This window comes from Aethalodelphis obliquidens, unplaced genomic scaffold (genome assembly GCF_003676395.1).
Source record: "Aethalodelphis obliquidens isolate GAN/ISIS:26980383/991018 unplaced genomic scaffold, ASM367639v1 scaffold56, whole genome shotgun sequence".
Taxonomy (NCBI): Eukaryota; Metazoa; Chordata; class Mammalia; order Artiodactyla; family Delphinidae; genus Aethalodelphis; species Aethalodelphis obliquidens.
In genome coordinates, this window is record NW_020838000.1 from 11,694,811 (window position 1) to 11,713,449 (window position 18,639).

Below are 18,639 nucleotides of genomic sequence, written 5' to 3' on the forward strand. Positions count from 1 at the left end.
ATTTTATTTCCTGGATTTTAATATTACACAAATGTAAGGCATCATTCAGTAGCATTTGAGAGGGAAACTACATTAAATGTCTCTACTGAGTATAAGAAAGGTTCAAATTTCAGAAATATTAACATAGACAAAAAAATGGGCCACAGAATTGAGTCAGTAATAAGTTTAATGAGATGTTTGTTTTCAAGGATCTGTAGTAACATCAAAAGTAAATTTGCTGAGGGAACCTTGGATACGTATGTCAGACATCTTGACTGTGGGTGGCTTTGGAGAAAGGGAATGAAGGGGTTTTGTTCTTTGGTTGAGAGAGGTTGATTCCATCTGAATGTAAATATGTTTTCTTGTTTTTCCCTTTAGGGTATTGTCATTGGAACAGGAGAAAATTCTGAATTTGGAGAGGTTTTTAAAATGATGCAGGCAGAGGAAGTAAGTAACAAACTTAGTTTGTTAATGATGTTTGAGTTTCAAATCCGAAATATTTTCCATTGTAAGTAGAGGAAAAGAGAATATTGGAGGATTATTTTGTTAATTTTAGAAGTAATATTTTATTCAGAATATTACTCAGTTGTCTGTGCTTAAAATCATAAGTGGAAAGCCTGTAATTGGAAGGGTTTGAATTAACACTTTAATATTTGAAATATTCTGATGTTTATTCATTGTTCATAGGAGAAGAAGGTTTAGCCAGTTATTTATAAGGCTTATTATTTTTAGAAATTAGCTTTATCATATTAAATTTAAAGATTACTAAATAGTATATTTGTACTTTAGAACATGTCTTCTACCAAAATTCCCAACTTTACATAATTCCAAGTATCTGGAGAAAAAAAGATTGCAAAGTGAAATAACTTGGAAGATACCCTTGTTGAAGGATATTGAAGATTAGTTCTCTCATTTAAAATATCTTCTTATATTTAAAAAATAAGTTGCATTCTACAAATATCATTTTCTTCTCAAATTATCTGGATTTCTCAGGTAGCCTGCTAAGACTCCCATATGTGATGCAGTGTGTAAAACCGTCCCAAGCTTGGGAGTGAAGGGATCGCCAGAGATCAGGGAGCCAACAGGGTAAAAAGACTTGGGTTACAAGCATCTTTGTAAGGAGAAAGAGTAGAAAAATGAGGGGCAGCTGATGATAATGAAGTCCTGGGGAAACTGCTAGGGAGAATAGATTTTTCCTCAAAGAGGCATAGAGAGCACGGACCTTTTCAAATAAATGGGTTTTTAACAGTCTAGGCCTCACAGTTTTCTCAGTGAAGGAGCTAAAACTTACCTCAAGGGAGAGTTGGGTATGTCATGGGTGTGTTAAGCACGAGCATGTGTGTGTGTCAAACACTTAGAGTCCCTGGCACCTAGTAAAGCTCACTAAATTTAGGTAATTGGGTAATTGTGGTGACACTCTTCTCCAATTTGTCAAGGCACCAAAAACCCCTCTGCAGAAGAGCATGGACCTCTTAGGAAAACAACTTTCCTTTTACTCCTTTGGTATAATAGGTAAGAGAACAGTGAGTATGTATATCTCCTATATTTACTTAGGTTTATTTTTTGAGTGGGAAGGGGGAGTTAGATCCATACATAGAAAAATTCCATTCATTCATTCATTTATTCAGCTACTATTACTTTTTTTTAAACTATAAAACTAATCCCCAGCTGTTGTCCTTTGCTACAAAGATAAAATAGAACTCTGTAATTCCTGTAATCAAAGAGCATTTCTATAAACATTTTAGTATTTGTCTTTCTAGTCTTCAATAAAATATGATAGTATTGTGTTATGACTACTCTTCTAAAACAAATTTAAAGGTTGTATAGTATTCCATTGTGTGAATATGTGTGTGTATACATATATAAAAAGCCAGTGCTCTTTTAGACATTTGTGTAGGTTTTTAAAGTTTTAAAAAATTGTGTAAGTGATTCTTCAGTGCAGGTATCTTATTATAAACACCTCTCATTTCCTTAGGATAAATTCCTGAAAGTGAAATTATTGGGTCAAAGAGTATCTGTGTGATTTAAAAATTTTTGGCATGTTTTTAAAGGCTTTTGTTTCATATTGCCAAATAATATCCTCCATCAACAAGATAAAAGTCTCTCTTCCAGCACCCTTGCCAGCTTTTTTGTCACTAACTTAATAGGTGAAGAAAAGTCTTCTCATTATTTTATTTCAAAATTCATTATTCAAGAAACAGAACACTTTGTCATATGTATGTTAGTCCTTTTTATTTTATGACCTGCTGGTTTATTTCTTTTGTCCCTCTTCTTTTGTGGTATAAGTCTTAGATTGGTCACAGCTCTTTGTAATTAGGATATTAATCCTTTTGTTGTTTAAGTTACAAGTATTTTTTTCTCCTGATTTTTAAATTGCTTTTGAGGGCTGTATAATAAACTTGGTAGGGAGGGGAGAGATGTGTGTAATGAAACAATCTCTTGCCTGAGATTCTTATCACCCTCCTGTTGATGATTAGTGCAGTTAAGTTTCTGTCTGTGTTCTATTCATAAAGGCTCCCCCAACCCCATATGGGAGAATGTTTTTTTGTTTATAGTTATTTAAACATCACTATACTACTTTAGTTTTTACTTTTGACACTTAATTTTTCTATTTTATTTAGAATTTATTTTAGTATAAGACTTAAGGTAGAGTTATTACTTTGTTACTCAAAAGTTAATTATCCTAGTACCATCAATTCCATAGTCCATTCTTAATTCACTGAGTTGACACAACATCTTTATCATAACATTAAACACATCAATTTTGGAGTCTTTTCTCTGTTTCTTTCTTTCTTTTAAAGAGAAAAGTAAAATGTTTTTTGGAAAAGCAGAGCACATGCGGAAAGATGCATGGATGAACTCTGTGAGAGAGTCCTTCTCTGTTTAATTCTTCCATATGTTATTTTAATTTTTCTTGCTAGCTTTTAAGATAACAATGCAATTTTAAGACAACATTTCTGCTGTACAGTTTCAGTGAAATAACTTCTTAAATATTAATCCTCTTGATCCATTTCTCATTATCATAAACATAAAGTAGAAGCTGGGAAGGTATTTCATTCTTTTTGTTTAAATGGTGTGTATGTTCTCATAGCTCCCTTCATTTGGTTATTGCTGTTTATTTTTTAGAATTTGTAGTGAATTTGGTAAATTGAAGGGCAATTTAACCAATTAAATCTTTCCAGTTTATATTAACATTGTATCATTAAACCACGTCAAATTTAGTGATAAAAATTTTTCAACTTTATGGTTACCTGGTTTTAAATGCATTGGACATAATTTTTCTTGTTAGGATAGTATATGGAATAGGAGAAGGATCAAGATCAAAATCAAGGGTCAGCAGACTTTTTGGTAAAGCACCAGATAGTAAATGTTTCAGCCTTTGGTTCGTACGTTCTGTGTTGGAAATACTCAACTTTGCCATCAGCACAAAAGCAACCACAGACAATTTACAAACAATGGGTGTGGCTGTGTTCCAACAAACTATTTACAAAAACACGTAAGAGGGCCATAGACTGTATAGTTTGCTGGACTCTGGTATAATTCACTGGACAGATTTCTTTTATCAGGATAGTATTTGGGATGGGATCTGGATCATTATTTTGTAGTTGCAGAAAGATGAAGAAAACCTTGTTTTCAATATCCATATTGATCTAGAATACAGTCTCGAAGTTATTTTATTAAAACTCTGATACAGTGTTTTTCCTCACAAAACCAGTGGTACATCCCTTGCGCCCCCCCTTCTTTTCAAAGATAAAGATTAAAGAAGAGAGTAAAGAATCAGCTGTTTGGTTTATGTTAATTCGTTTTTAACTTTTAAACACTGTAAAGGTCGTAATTTTTAAATGTTAATTGCAGTTTTGACTGTCTTATAATGTCTTATATCATTCGTTGAGCCAAGTCCTAAGTACTCCTTGGTTTGTAGTACAAACTTAATGTGCAGTGTCTGGATATTGAGTTATGAGAAGTAAAGTTCCAGGGTTTATTTTTGCGAACCTCATAGTTAAGAGAAAACCTATATGTATATGCTGCCTTCTTTTTTTCCCCCTCTTATATTGGGAACTCTCAGATATTATTACTTTAAGGGATGGGTGGCAGCAGTGGCAACAAAAGGTAAAACTGTAGGTGTGTGCATGCATACACAGTTTTAACCTTAAGCTTAATTTAATCTCACCTGCTTAATGGATTCTTGTAAAATTTTATAATTGTGATCTGATAAACTTTCCCTTTTATATCAAGGGACTTTTGCTGCCCTCAACTTTCTGTTCTATCCCTTCTATGCCCAGGTGATTTTATATAAAAGGGAAAAATAGCTGTTTGATTCTGTTACAGGTATCATCATGTTGGTTGGCTGGTTACTAGGAAAAGATATCCTGGAAATGTTTACTATTAGTGTAAGGTAAGTTCTGATAGTTTGTTTATAATTTGAAGTCTCTTTTGCCGCTCTTATTTCTTTGTTAGTCATAGCTTATGTTCCATTATGGAGGTATTATACGAGCACATAAGAGTATATCAACTCTACTTAAATAGTTTAGAATTCATATGTTGAAATGAGCTCCAGGAAAATGAAAACCTATGTATATGCAGTGGAGAAACCCCACACTACATGTCTGGTATTATCAATCCAATATTGCTTTTTTATACTTATATAGACAATTAAGGATTGCCAAACTGAAAACTAGGAGCATGAGAGAGAAAGACCACAATATAGAAATTGAATAATCCATCTCAGAGGAAAACCAAATATGCAAGAATTGATGAAAAATTAAAAACAAACAGAAAGCCTTCATATTTTCAGAGATTTGTGAAGAAACTGCATTCATGATAGACAGATTGCTGTAGAAAAGGATCACAGAACCAAAATATATTTTTTTAAGATATTAAGGTTATGATTGCTGAAATTAAAGATTCAGTTTAAAGGCTATGATATAAAGTCGAAGTGGTCTCCCCAAAAATAGAGTAAAAAGTCTAAAACAGAGAATGAGATAAAAGTGACAAAGAATAATTCAGTAAATGCCATATCTAAGTAATAGAAGATTTAAAAAGAGGTAAGAAGAAATTATATAAGAAATGAAGCAAGACATGAATCTTTATAGATTGAAAGGATTCTCCAAATGCCAAGCAGGACAAAAAAAACTCCAACCCAGATACATCATTGTGAGACTAAAGAAAACAGGTCAGGTCATCTGTACAGGAAGGAAAATTAGACTGGTATCATACTTCTCATTAGCAACTACAGTTTCCACCACAGGGTCTTTTTAGGCTCTACTAAGATTTTCAACTCACGAGACTTTCATAGGTCATACTCGGTACCTGTGTCCTGAGCACCACAGGGCAACGTCCTCTTCTGAGAGAGTTGCTACAGCAGTCCCTGTAGCAGTTCAGCTTAGGTACAAGCAGATGAGGTGACCATGTAAGGGCAGGAGCTGTCCTGGGTTAAAATACCTCATAATCCACAGGAGCCAGCATCTCTGGAAACGTACACTTTCCAGGATGCCTGCAAGAAATGTGCCCAGTTATGAGAGTCACCACACTCAGGAAACCCAAAGCTGTAGCTTCCTGTAAGATAATTATAATTCTCCCAGTCCATGGATAATTTATCGGTCAGGAGATCCTTTTATCATAGGCAGTGTTGCCTAGCAACATAGTTGCTATACTGTCGTCACTAAGGGAGCAGAGCTAGAGATTTATTTAACCAAATACAGAAGGGAAAAAGGATCTTACTAAACCTTCATCCACAGCAACATTGGATTAAATTAGAAGACAGTGGGGCAGTACAATTAAAGTATGGGGGGAAATGATTTTAAATCTATAAATCTAGGTCTAGCCAAAGTATCAATTTAGGTAATTACAAATGGATAAGCAAGTAATCAAAAAATTTATCCCTTACCTATTCTTGTATGAATTCCAGCAAAACAAGGGTGAAAGAAAGGAAGATGATGTTGTGTAGGGTGTAAGAAAAAGTGGAACTCACCTAGTCCTCTAACGAAAAGAAATCCTGGATGACAGCTCTGTAATAGGCCTAGCAAGTAATAGTTCAAGTTTCAGAATAAAAACCAATGGATTAAAAAAAAAGTCAAGTGGAGTACAAGGAATAAGTAGGATGAATAAGAAGTTAAAAGATATTTGTGATACAGTGAAGGACTATAGTTTTTCCTTGGAGGAGCAAAAATACAACTTGAAACTCTTGGCTTAAATATGTATAAAGGAGCCTTGGGTTAAATATGAAATGAATTTAAAATGGGGCATGAATTTTATTAACCATTGGCATATTATTATCTGTTGGACTCACGTTTTTGAGTATTTTTTTTTGGAGCAGTTCTGACTATTTGTGAAGATTAATACCTCATGACTTTTATTCCTACCTCAGGATCTTCCAAAGGACCAAACATTTAGGAATTTTTAAATAAAATAAAACTCATTCTATTTTGCAATAACCATATGGGTCTACTGTACATTTATATGTGCTAAAATACATGTGGGATCTTTAGTGAACTTATTTTTCCTGCGTGTTGAAACATCTTGGCTGTTTTATTCCCCTAGCAAGTATTTTAACAATTATTTCCAACTGTGCTAAAAATGAGTAAAACAATGAGAAAGCAGAAGGATAAGTAGCTTATAAGGCTACTCTAATAATAAATAAATCATTATTATTCTGTTATCCTTTAATTTTCTTATTATGTTGCCCAAAGCATTACATTATCATTTTAAAAGGTATAAGAAAAGTCTGGAGACAAAATCTTGGTAGTCTTTTTTTTTGTTTATTTTTTTGCATTCATTAAACAAAATTGAGAAATTCAGAATTTTTAATTTTTTTACCATAATGGCAAAGAAGAATTGACAGAAGAATTTTCATAATTATTAGACAAACCAGAAGATGACTGCAAAGAGACAACCACTGTAGGCTCTAATGATGAAGGTGAAATTGAATCATATAAGTGTAATCTCAACACTGAATGCTTGGATGATGGTACTCTAGATTTTCTCAAACTCCTGAATTTTAATGAGTGAACTGGGTTTTTATTTTTATTTTTTTGCCTGTGCTGTATGGCTTGTGGGATCTTAGTTCCCTGACCAGGGACTTAGTTCCCTGACCAGTTCCCTGACCCTGGCCTTTGGCAGTGAAAGCGCTGAGTCCTAACCAGTGGACTGCCAGGGAATTCCCTGAACTGTTTATTTTTAAGGATGAAAGGGGAAGGACAGGCATTCTCTTATAGTTAGTCATTCTACAGCAAGGAATTTGTCATGCAGTATTGTATTACTGAGAAGATGACTGTCCTAAAAGTTATGGACCATTAACATTTCCAGAAGTGTTGCATTTTGAAGAGACAAATGCAAAAAGAAGAACCAGAATTGATAAAGCTAAAACTTGTTAGAAATGGTTTTTGAATTTGAAATCACTGTTTTAAAAGGTGAATATGTTCCACGTTTATTCATGACAGTTGAGCAGTTGCATTCAAAGGGCATTGTCCATTCAGATATATATACTTTCAAATCCAGGAATATAGTTTGGGGTTAAAATTCAAATGAAAATTTCTATTGAAGTTTTTCACAATCCATTTTATTCCTCTGTAAATCATTTGTAAAATGATTTAAATGTAAAGGTCCATTGGATCTAGATTATATTGTAGAAACTGGGCAGTAGAGGGAGTTCAGGGAGCATTGTTAGAATGAAGGATAGGCATGCACCTGTCCTTATCTGTAGCAGAATCAGGAGATATGGAATGGGACAAAAGTAGAGATTTAATTTGAGGTGGTTTTTCTTTTTTAGTATTACGAAGGGAAATAGTGAAGTAATTATTTTTTTTGTTGTGATAAAATGCACATACCATAAAATTTTCCATTTTAAAGTATACAGTTCAGTGAAGTTAAATACATTCATAATGTTACCACCATCACCACCATCTAGTGTCAGAACTTTCTCATCACCCCCAAAAGAAAACCCTGGGCCCATTTTCAGTCATTCCCCATTCTTCCCTCTCCCTACCATCTGGCGACCACTAAACTGCCTTTTGTCTCTTTGGATCTGCTTATTCTTGATATCTCATATAAGTGAAATCATGCAACATGTGTCCTGCTGCTTTCAGTTAGCATGATGTTTTCAAGGTTTTTCCATTCGTAGCATGAATCAGTACTTCATTCTTTTTTATGGCTGAATAGTACTCCCTTGTATGGGCACACCACAGTTTCCCATTCATCAGTTGATGAAAATTTGGGCTCTTTCCATCTTTTGGCTATTGTGAATAATGCTGCTATGAACATTCATGTACAAGTTTTTGTCTGAACACCTGTTATTATCTATATTTATAGATGAGAAACTAAACTACAGAGGTGGAGGCATAATAGCTTGAGGTCACACAGGTGAAAATTGAAGCTGGGGGTACAAATCTAGGCAGTCTGATGTCAGAACCTATATTCTTTAACCACTGTGCTTAACCTGGTAGCTAGTAGGTGTCCAATAAATGTTAATCAGTTTTCCCTCATTTTGAGACCTTTTTTGGGTTTGACAACAACAATTTTACATTTTTAACCTCTGCTTTAAGTAACAGCCAATTGAAATTATTGCTATGGGTACTACTGAATTTATACTTCAATGCTATATCTTTACTGGTTACAGTTTGGCTGTAGCAGCAATTCCTGAAGGTCTTCCCATTGTGGTCACAGTGACTCTAGCCCTTGGTGTTATGAGAATGGTGAAGAAAAGGGCCATTGTGAAAAAACTACCTATTGTTGAAACTCTGGGTAAGTCTCTGGTTAGAGCATGCTTATTCATTGACATGATAGTTTACATCAACAGGGGTCTTTGGGTTTTACAGCTTTTGTCTTAGAGCAGTCCCCAGCCTTTTTGGCACCAGGGACCAATTTCACGAAAGACAGTTTTTCCACAGACGGGGGGAGGTTGGTGGTGGTTCAGGCGGTAACGCAAGCGATGGGAAGTGATGAAGAGCAGCAGATGAAGCTTCGCTCGTTCACCCACTGCTCACCTCCTGCTGTGTGGCCCCGTTCTTAACAGGCCCTGGGCCGGTACTGGTCTGTGGCCTAGGGGTTGGGGACCCCTGTCTTAGAGGTTTACATGGTGGTGTCTGGCTTGTCGCAATGTTGAGTATGGTTTTAACAACCAAAAAAGGTCATTAAAAATTCATATTACTTGGGTCGGGGAGCTTTAAATCTTTCTGCATCATGGACTGTTCTAATGCTTAAATCATGTAAAAAAAAAAAAAGTAACAAATGAAACCATAGAGTGACAGAGAAATGTTTTCTTTTGACATCTCAAGGAAGATAATTGATAATTATAGATCCTAAAATGTCATTCTTGAGTTGCATTTATTAAGAACAGTAAGCATACAGTAATTATATTGCTGTAACAATTTTATGTGTGATATGAAAATTGTGGTAACTTTATGTTATGAAACTTCTTTTTATTTAGGAATTCAGAAATGTTGAATTTAACTTCTAGTTCGCATTTTAATATTGAGAAGGCAAAAATTCCTTAAAATAATGGCTGAAAAAATTATATGGGTTTATATTATATGGGTTTATATTAAGGTAACCTTGAAACTTTCTAGAAAATGTCACTAGTTTTCACTACATGAAAAGTCACTACATAAAGCTGTTATCAGGTAGCTTTGTAGAAATTCAACTGGAAATAAAGAAAAAGTCAGCATTTATCAGTATCTAATTAAAACTGTTCATACCTCATGATGAAGTAAGCACAGGAGAGAAAACAACCTAAAATTATCCATGAGCTTGATTTGTACAAAATTTCATAGAAGCAGGGCAGGCTTCCAGAATCTTTGATTTGTTTTTAATGTGAACTTACATTTTTCCCTGACTCTTGGTGACTTGTAGTGATTTATTCTTTAGGCTGCTGTAATGTGATTTGTTCAGATAAAACTGGGACCCTGACGAAGAATGAAATGACTGTTACCCACGTATTTACTTCGGATGGCCTGCGTGCTGAGGTACTCTATAGACTTTTTTTTTTTAACAGCAGATTTCCCTTTCAGAAGTTTTGGTGTTTAGCGTTCCTAACCATTCTAGTGTCTTTAGAAGGGCTGCAAGTTAGCAGCTGAACATTTTCTGTCCCATGTGATTCTCCCAAGTCTTGATCCCGCTCCAGTTGTGCAGTCCAGAAACATTGATCCCCCTCGACACCTCTCCGTCTGTCTCCCCTACATCCATCTATTACCAGACTCTGGATGCCTAAATGAAGATGTTTCAGGGGCTTCGCATTGTGACCAGGGTCCTGAAATGGGGCTGCTCACAGCCCTACGTGTTCTGTCGCTTGTTTCCTTCCTCAGCCTGTATCTCTCCTTTGCTCGCCATACACCAAATACATTGACTTTATGGTTCTTTCAGTGTGACAGAATTCCTCCTACTGAAGGACCTTTGCTGCTGTTGTCACTACTTAGGACAGTCTAATGCCTCTTCAACCTTTGCACCTCATTTCCAACCCATTTCTTCAGAAAAGCTTTGCTGACCACCCAGAACTCACCCTGTGTTACCCCTTTTCATAGTTCCATACCTCTTAGTTCAGGTGAAATCCTCTGTCCCTCTTCCCATGTAAGTATTGGGTTGGCCAAAAAGTGCCTTTGGTTATTAAGTAAAAATAAAAGACACATTTTTCATTTTCACCAAGAACTTTATTGAACAACGTATTCACCCTTTTGCTCCACTACCTTCTGCCATTTTTCAGGCAACTTCATAATTCCATCTTCCTAAAACTTTTTACCTTTTGAGCAAAGAACTGTCCCATGTGCCTTTTACAGTCTTCCAGGGAATTGAGATTTTTTCCATTAATATAATTTTGTAAAGACCTTAATAAATGGAAATCCGAAGGTACAATGTCTGGTGAATATGGCAGATGAATCAGAACTTCCCAGCCAAGCTGTAACAGTTTTTGCCTGGTCATCAAAGAAACATGAGGTCTTGCATTATCCTGATGGAAGATTATGCGTTTTCTGTTGACTAATTCTGGACACTTTTCGTCAAGTGCTGCTTTCAGTTGGTCTAATTGGGAGCAGTACTTGTTGGAATTAATCGTTTGGTTTTCCGGAAGGAGCTCATGGTAGAGGACTCCCTTCCAATCCCACCATATATACAACATCACTTTCTTTGGATGAAGCGGCCTTTGGTGTGGTTGGTGGTGGTTCATTTCACTTGCCCCACAATCTCTTCCATTCCACCCTGTTGTACAGTATCCACTTTTTGTTGCCTGTCACAATTTGTTTTAAAAATGAAACATTTTCATTATAAGTAGAGAATCACCTGTGAAAATACGGTCAAGAAGATTTTTTTCGCTTAACCTGTGTGGAACCCAAACATCAAGGCAATCAACATAACCAAGCTGGTGCAAATGATTTTCAACGCTTGACTTGGATGTTTTGAGTATGTCGGCTATCTCTCGCGTGGTATAATGTTGATTGTTCTCAATTAATGTCTCGACTTGATCACTGTCAACTTCAACTGGTCTACCCGACCGTGGAGCATCGTCCAGCGAAAAATCTCCAGCACGAAATTTTGCAAACCACTTTTGACACATTCAATCAGTCACAGCACCTTCTCCATACACTGCACAATTTTTTTTTGCATTTCGGTTGCGTTTTTACCTTTCTTGAAATAATAAGGCATGATATACTGAAAATGTTGCTTTTTTCCTTCAATCTTCAGTATTAAAATGGCTACACAAAAATTCACCAATTTTAATAAGCCTTATTTTAAATGCACACTGGTATAACAGCTGTCACATACAATCTAACAAAATTGTATTGAATGAAGTTAAAGACAACTAAGTGCTCCTAGAGCCATCTTAGGGAAAAAACTGAACCTTTCGGCCAACCCAATATAATAGAGCAGGATCTCTGTTGCCCAGCACAGGGTCTGCCTCATACTAGTAAATACTTTCTGAAAGAATAAATGAATGGATGAATTAATCTACTTTAAAAATTATACACTGGCAGCCCCTGAAGTGCATGTCAGTGTATGTGCACACGTTCCAATCTCTGGATTGGTATTGGACCTTGTGGGATTTCTGGCTGGAATTTTCATTAACACTATTGATGATGGGAACAGTATTTTAAAATGTATTTATAGCCAATTGTCTGAGCAAAGGAAGCATTTCACAAATTGACAGAAGTTGTACTTAAGTCTATTTAATTCCATTTTACTAGGTCTTAAAATGAGACTATTGATATTTACGGTGTTAGATTTGGTTAAGGATACCCAGTGCTATGTTGAATGTGCCTTTTCTGGATGACTCAGAAGGGTCATTGGGGTTACATGTGCTTATATTATATGGTCCAGGTATGAAAGGTAAGATATAGGTTTCTCTTTTGTTTTAAGCCCATAATTTTATATGTCAAACATTAACTGTTTGTTAATTCCTCTAAACTGTCCTATTTTTATTGTGATATTTAACTTTTCTTTGGCTTGGTTTGTTCTAGCTGTATAGGATAAGTATCTGACTTGTCTCTGATTTTAAAAATTTGCATGTAATATATACTATGTTAAAGTAGTTTGTAAGTGCTAGGGTAAATCACTTGTCTATGAGCCTGCATATTTGCAAAAAGAATTCTACTTTTGTCTAGGTCACAGGTTTGTCATGAATGTTAGATGTGGTAATAGATTTGAATTCTTTGCAAATTGTAGTGTTACATAAATGTAATGTTATATAAATTTAAGCTCACTCTTTATATATAGAGATTTTCATGGTTTATTTATCCTTTCTATAGTATATTGTAAGTAGAGGAAATATAAGGTTATATTAATTATATTAACAATTACGTGTTTCTATTTACAATATACTATGCATTATAATGATTAATTAGCATAATTAGTAGTTAATTATTAGTATAATTAACTGTAGGTTTACCATTGTGGTGAAAATTACTATCTATATTCTTTTATTAATGTTGTTTCAGACAAATTTAAATGCTTTTCTAGGTGTACACACTAACAGTGTCATGATGTATAAAATGAAATGAACGCAACTCATAGCTTTTGGTTTTCGTAAGTATTGTCACTGTCTGCTGGTATTATTGACTCTACATTCCTTAGGTTACTGGAGTTGGCTACAATCCATTTGGGGAAGTGATTGTTGATGGTGATGTTGTTCATGGATTCTATAACCCATCTGTTAGCAGAATTGTCGAGGTAAATATTGCATTCTCTAAGAAAGTGGCTCTCTTCATAATGACTTAGGATGCAGTGATGGATTCATAGTTTATGTGTATTTCTCTTAGGCGGGCTGTGTGTGCAATGATGCTGTAATTAGAAACAACACTCTAATGGGGAAACCAACAGAAGGAGCCTTAATTGCTCTTGCAATGAAGGTATGTGCCTGGTCTCTCTTCTTTGACATGTGAAAATATCACCCTCACAAGAGAATGTGAAGCCATAAATTTCAGTATTACTGGCTTTTAGGTGTAGAGTGAAGAAGATTCACATTATTTCATAGTTTTTATTGCCTTTTGGGAACCAATTTTATTCTTCCTGGAAATACAGAGCATAGAGGTTTTTCACTATAACTTTATATCTCCTACATGCAGCATACAAACTAATGACCAGTGACAGTTTTGTTCTTATGAAGTAATATTCTTGTCTTCCATAATACTCAGAGTGTAGTGTGAAAAGCTGTATAAATGTGTGTAATTGCTGATAAATGCCTATTTTCAAATGCGTAAGAGGCAGCATTCTTTAGTATTTCCACATGAAGGTATTAAGGCCAGCATGAGAAGTCAGCTTTACTTTTTCCAGTCTTCCATTTCCTTTCCTTCCCCTTCCTCATTATCAATTTCTTACAGTGAGTGTAGAGTTAGCGTTTGTGTTGGGGAGAAGGGGTGCTGCCCTCAGTGACCCTTTTATCTGTCCCAATTGATCTCCTCTTCTAAGTCCTACAGTTGATTAAATGAGAAACCTAAAAGTCCAACCTGGCATTCCCATAACAAAAATAAAACTACTTTTAAGAGCAGTCTTAGGAAACTTTGAGACTTATATAAAACAGGATGCCTCTAAATGAGGTTGCTTGAATTGAGATTCAATATAGAAAGGTAGGTTGTTGTAACATTTAACTTGATAAAGTAAAATTGGTATTTCTATAATATATACATTATTTCTGTTTCCTTAACAGAAAGTCTCATTCCTTTATCATTTGTTCTCCTTGTAACTAAAACAGCATAGTATAGCTTTTTAAAAGATGTCCGAAGTTAAATAACAGGTATTTATTGTGTTATATTTAACTTTCTCTCTTTGAGAAACAAAGTGTGTGAAACCGCCTCTTTATGGGTGGGGACCTCACAATTTAGGTAGGGAGTCGAGCCGTATGTAAGAAGAGTGCACATTTGGACTTGGGACCTGGACTTTGAAGGGGAGGAAGGATTTAGATGGGGGTGGGGGGATAAGCTAGGGAAAGAGCAAGAATAAAAGCACAGAGAAATAAAAAAGCATGGACTGGATTATGGCTTATGAATTTGGTTAACCCGGATGAAATGAACAGTTTGAGTGGCTCCGAGGGTGGTTAGGTAGGCTGTGTAGTGGGTTACTGGAGGATTTTTGAAAGCTAGGAAGGAGAGTCTGAACATGTTTCAGTAGACAGTAAAAGCAATAAGCCAGGTTTTTGAATAGTTTAAAGAATATTTTTGAATATTTGGTGGGAAATGCAAAGGGTAAGGAAGGAGAAGAGCTACATGGCATTGGTAGTAGTTGGCATGTCAAGGGGTGGGGCGAAAGGGAGTAGCATGGCAGCAGCCGGCAGGGTAAATTCGAATCCCAGAGAAGCGAGGAGTTGAATCTGAAGCTTCTGTTGATTATAAAGTATGTATTGGCTGGGCACCTTTATTTGTTATCCTGCTTCCTTCCAGAGTTTGAGCCAGTTGAGATTTTAATATAGTCAGTGTTAAAGTTTTGCTCTGTATGTAGTTCAATAGCATGCCCTAGACTTTATCAAACACCTAGGCTTTCATGTTGAACATGTGTGCTGCTGTTCAGAGAAATATGGGAGGTATAGATGGAACACAGCTGTTTGAAAAATAATCCAGGTATCTCTAGCCAGCCTCCCTACAAAGTTGTGACCCTTGTTTCTTTGTTAAAGGAAAAAGTAGTCACGTGTTGGTGAGAATTAACTTCCCTTTTGTGCCATGTAGATGGGTCTTGATGGACTTCAACAGGATTATATCAGAAAAGCTGAATACCCTTTTAGCTCTGAGCAGAAGTGGATGGCTGTTAAGTGTGTGCACCGAACACAGCAGGTATCCTTCCATTTATAGAAAACTTACTCTGTGTTGTTTAACTAGATTACTGTTTTTCATTTATTATCCACCTTTAGATTTAAGCAGTCATTGAGCATAACACAGACCAGCTCTGAAGTGTGTGTGATTCATAGTACACTCATCCCTGGTTGTTTTCATGTTCTCTTTGAATTTATGCATAGACATGTCAGTTTTGCTGCGTGAGCAAACAGCTCAAATGAGCTGGAGCCTGGTCTCAGTCTCCTGGAGATTGTGACATAAGCCTTTCGACATCTTTTTTGTTCTTGATGACAGGTTTCTGCTGTCTGTGTTTTTCCACTGAAGAATGTCTTGTCTTCAGGCTGAACAAAAACTACATTATTTTGTGGAAACATGGTTACCAAATGTGTATAATTCATGTTAGTTGATCCAGCTTACAAACTGACAAAACGAAATGCACTGATATTTCAAGCTACTACCTTATCTCTGGGTGCTTTAGAAATTTTTACACAGTGCAGTAAGAGTTATGTACAATAGTTATCTACAGTGTATAATCATATCACTCATAGTTGCTATTACCAGCTTGATGCTTACACTTACTTTGGCCTTAAAAATATATAGCTGTTTTTACATTTTCTTTATTAGGAATTAATAAACGGTTATGTGTTTTTACCTGTGAGCAAACATTAGAAACCAGTTACATCTCTGTAGATGGGAAGTAGTGAGAGGATTCTCCCTTGCCCATAATAAGTAGGAAACATTGGTTTTAAATTGCTCAACATTGAACTTGTGCCAGGAACTCTGATGATGAGGGGAAAAAAGATTTCTGTTTAGTCTTTAAAGGAACTTTTATAAACTTCAGGGAAGGGATACAGTTGAAAACAAAACTATAAAAATAAAATGCCTGTTACTTTAAACCTTGTAATGTAAAGCTTTCAAAAATTGCATCAGAGTTAGGTAATTTTTAGCTGATGTCCCTTGTCTATATAGTTACATAGCAAGAATATGTATATGAGTTTATTTGCAAGGTGTATTTCTTTACATTTTATATATGATCACACACTACTTCAAGATAATGTGGCTCATGTAAAGTTCGAAGATTTGACTTCAGCAATTTTGAATCTAACCTCACCAAAGTTGTACATTGACTCTTTTCAGTTGGGAGTAGGGGTAGGGAGTGGCGGGATATAAGTATAGAAAGGGTGTGATTATTCTTTCCATTTGCTGACTTGAAGAGTTTCTCTTAGAAAACAGAATCAACAGATTTAACTAACAAAACCCAAACCCGCTGACCTGACTCAGGATCTAGAAGAGGTCAGCCTGGCACAGATATGAAAAATGTACCAGTTTAAAAACAGCCCCACGGGACTTCCCTGGTGGCACAGTGGTTAAGAATCCGCCTGCTAATGCAGGGGACAGGGGTTTGAGCCCTGGTCTGGGAAGATCCGACATGCTGCGGAACAGCTAAGCCTGTGTGCCACAACTGCTGAGCCTGCGTGCTGCAACTGCTGAAGCCCGCGTGCCTAGAGCCCTGCTCTGCAACGGGAAGCCACCACAACGAGAAGCCGCACACTGCAAAGAAGAGTAGCCCCTGCTCACCGCAACTAGAGAAAGCCCACGGGCAGCAATGAAGACCAATGTAGCCAGAAACAAACAAACAAACAAAAAACAGCCTCAGGCTCAAATAGTTTGTCTTTAGAGGACTTTCATTTGAACACGACAGTCTGCATTTATCTCTGCTCTCTCCCTGGAACCTACCAAAATGACAACCAACGAATAAAAGATGAACTAAAAAAGAGGAAGTATGGGAAAGACTTAGGGGGACAGGTATCTTTGAAGGTGGGGCCTAAGGCATGTGGCTAAAAAGACGAGAGCAGGTTAAAATTCTAATAAGGAACCAGTAGAACTCCCCCACTTACCTTTCTGTTTCTTGAGGCCAGACCAGAAATGTCATCTTGGGGACAAGAGTGGAAGGCAGAATTAAGGTTTAAGACTAAACACAGGGTGATTAAGGGCAAGCCGTTGTCCTAGGTCCTAACTCCACTTTCTCAGAATGCTTGCAGGTAGGTATCCCCATATCCTCATTCTCCAAGTCAGAAGATCGAAGAGTTTTAGAGAAGCTGACTGGTCCTGGGGAGATCCCTACAGTATGGAGTAGTCCTAAATAAGCTCTTTGTTCATTGGTAGAGTTTACCTGCTCCTGGTCTTCGTCTTGTCACTCTACTGTGAGGGCTACCAGTTGATAAACCCTGCAGTGCCCATGGAGTTTCTAGACCTTTATTTGCTTTGGTCTTGAATGTAAATGGACAGACAAGGATTGCGAGATACTTGGGGAAAGCCTTCAGTATGAAAGACACAGACCAAGCCAACAGAGAAAAGGGTCTCAGAAACAAAGATAGTGCTGGATGCTGAAGAAAATTTCCAAAGACCATAAAAAATGACAAGATACTTTAAGTAGAATGTTTTTCAAATAAAGTCAAGAAATCTGTCAGAAAGTAGAAAAGTCAAAGAGGTGGACAATACAAAAGGTAAGGTGTAAAAATGAGAGAATTGATGTAGGAGATCCAATATCCACCTAATAGTGGTGACAGAAAATGGGAAGATTTTAGCAAATAACATCAGGAAAATTTCTAGAGGAAGAACTTCAGCTTCTAGAATAAAATTGCCCACCAGCTGCTCGGCACAATGTGTATGTTACAGAGGGGTGGGAGTGAGAGAATAAACACACCAAGGCCCACGATCAAGTAATTTGAGGGCACTTAGCATTCTAAAAGCTTCCAGAGATTGTGGGGTGGGAGGAAGGGCAAGGGGGAGGAGGTCCTACACCAAAGTTTAGGACTTTCCAAATGCAGCACTGCACACTGGAGGCTGGAAGATGATGGAGGAAAGCCTTCAACTGAGAGGCGATCTCTTCCCAGCTGAGCTTACATATGTGGGGGTAAAATAAAAATGTTTCCAAACAAGCCTCAAAGTGTATAGCCCACACAGCTTTTCTTAGATACTGATGGATGTGTTATTCCAAGGTAAGGGTATAAATCAAGGAACAGGGAGACTTAAAACCTCGTGAGTTCTAACCAGCAGAGGGGTGAAGGGAAGCTCCTGGATGCCAGTCATGCAGCAAGCCTGGAAATGAGCCAACTCACACTGGAAAAGGAAGGGAGAGCACAGCCCGAGGAGGGAGTTCTCAGTCATAATATGGGAGTAATGGCTCACCTACTTATTGGATTATGTGAAAAATACATTGAGAAGGGCTTTATATGACATGGAGGAGCTTGGGAATAATGAGTAATAGGTGTAAAGAAAACTAAGCAAATAAAAAAAGAGACAATTATTAACTTTATGAAAGGTAAAACTTGAACAGGAAGAAATATATTTGGCTTCTGTAGGTCATGGAAACAACATCGTACCTTTCTGCTCCCTGTTTCCCCGTAACATCTGG

At 36.6% G+C, this 18,639-nt stretch overlaps 1 protein-coding gene across 5 annotated transcripts in view; it reads left to right on the forward strand.

Annotated features, from left to right (window-relative positions):
• Nucleotides 1–18,639, forward strand: part of ATP2C1 (ATPase secretory pathway Ca2+ transporting 1) — a 102,446-nt gene that overhangs the window by 59,714 nt on the left and 24,093 nt on the right. For all 5 annotated transcript variants that reach the window (XM_027086608.1, XM_027086605.1, XM_027086607.1 and 2 more), the window contains 8 exons: nucleotides 358–426; nucleotides 1,416–1,491; nucleotides 4,309–4,375; nucleotides 8,594–8,718; nucleotides 9,841–9,938; nucleotides 13,033–13,128; nucleotides 13,218–13,307; nucleotides 15,117–15,221. In XM_027086608.1, coding sequence (XP_026942409.1) covers nucleotides 358–426; nucleotides 1,416–1,491; nucleotides 4,309–4,375; nucleotides 8,594–8,718; nucleotides 9,841–9,938; nucleotides 13,033–13,128; nucleotides 13,218–13,307; nucleotides 15,117–15,221 — 726 coding nt within the window. The remainder of the gene's footprint in view (nucleotides 1–357; nucleotides 427–1,415; nucleotides 1,492–4,308; nucleotides 4,376–8,593; nucleotides 8,719–9,840; nucleotides 9,939–13,032; nucleotides 13,129–13,217; nucleotides 13,308–15,116; nucleotides 15,222–18,639) is intronic.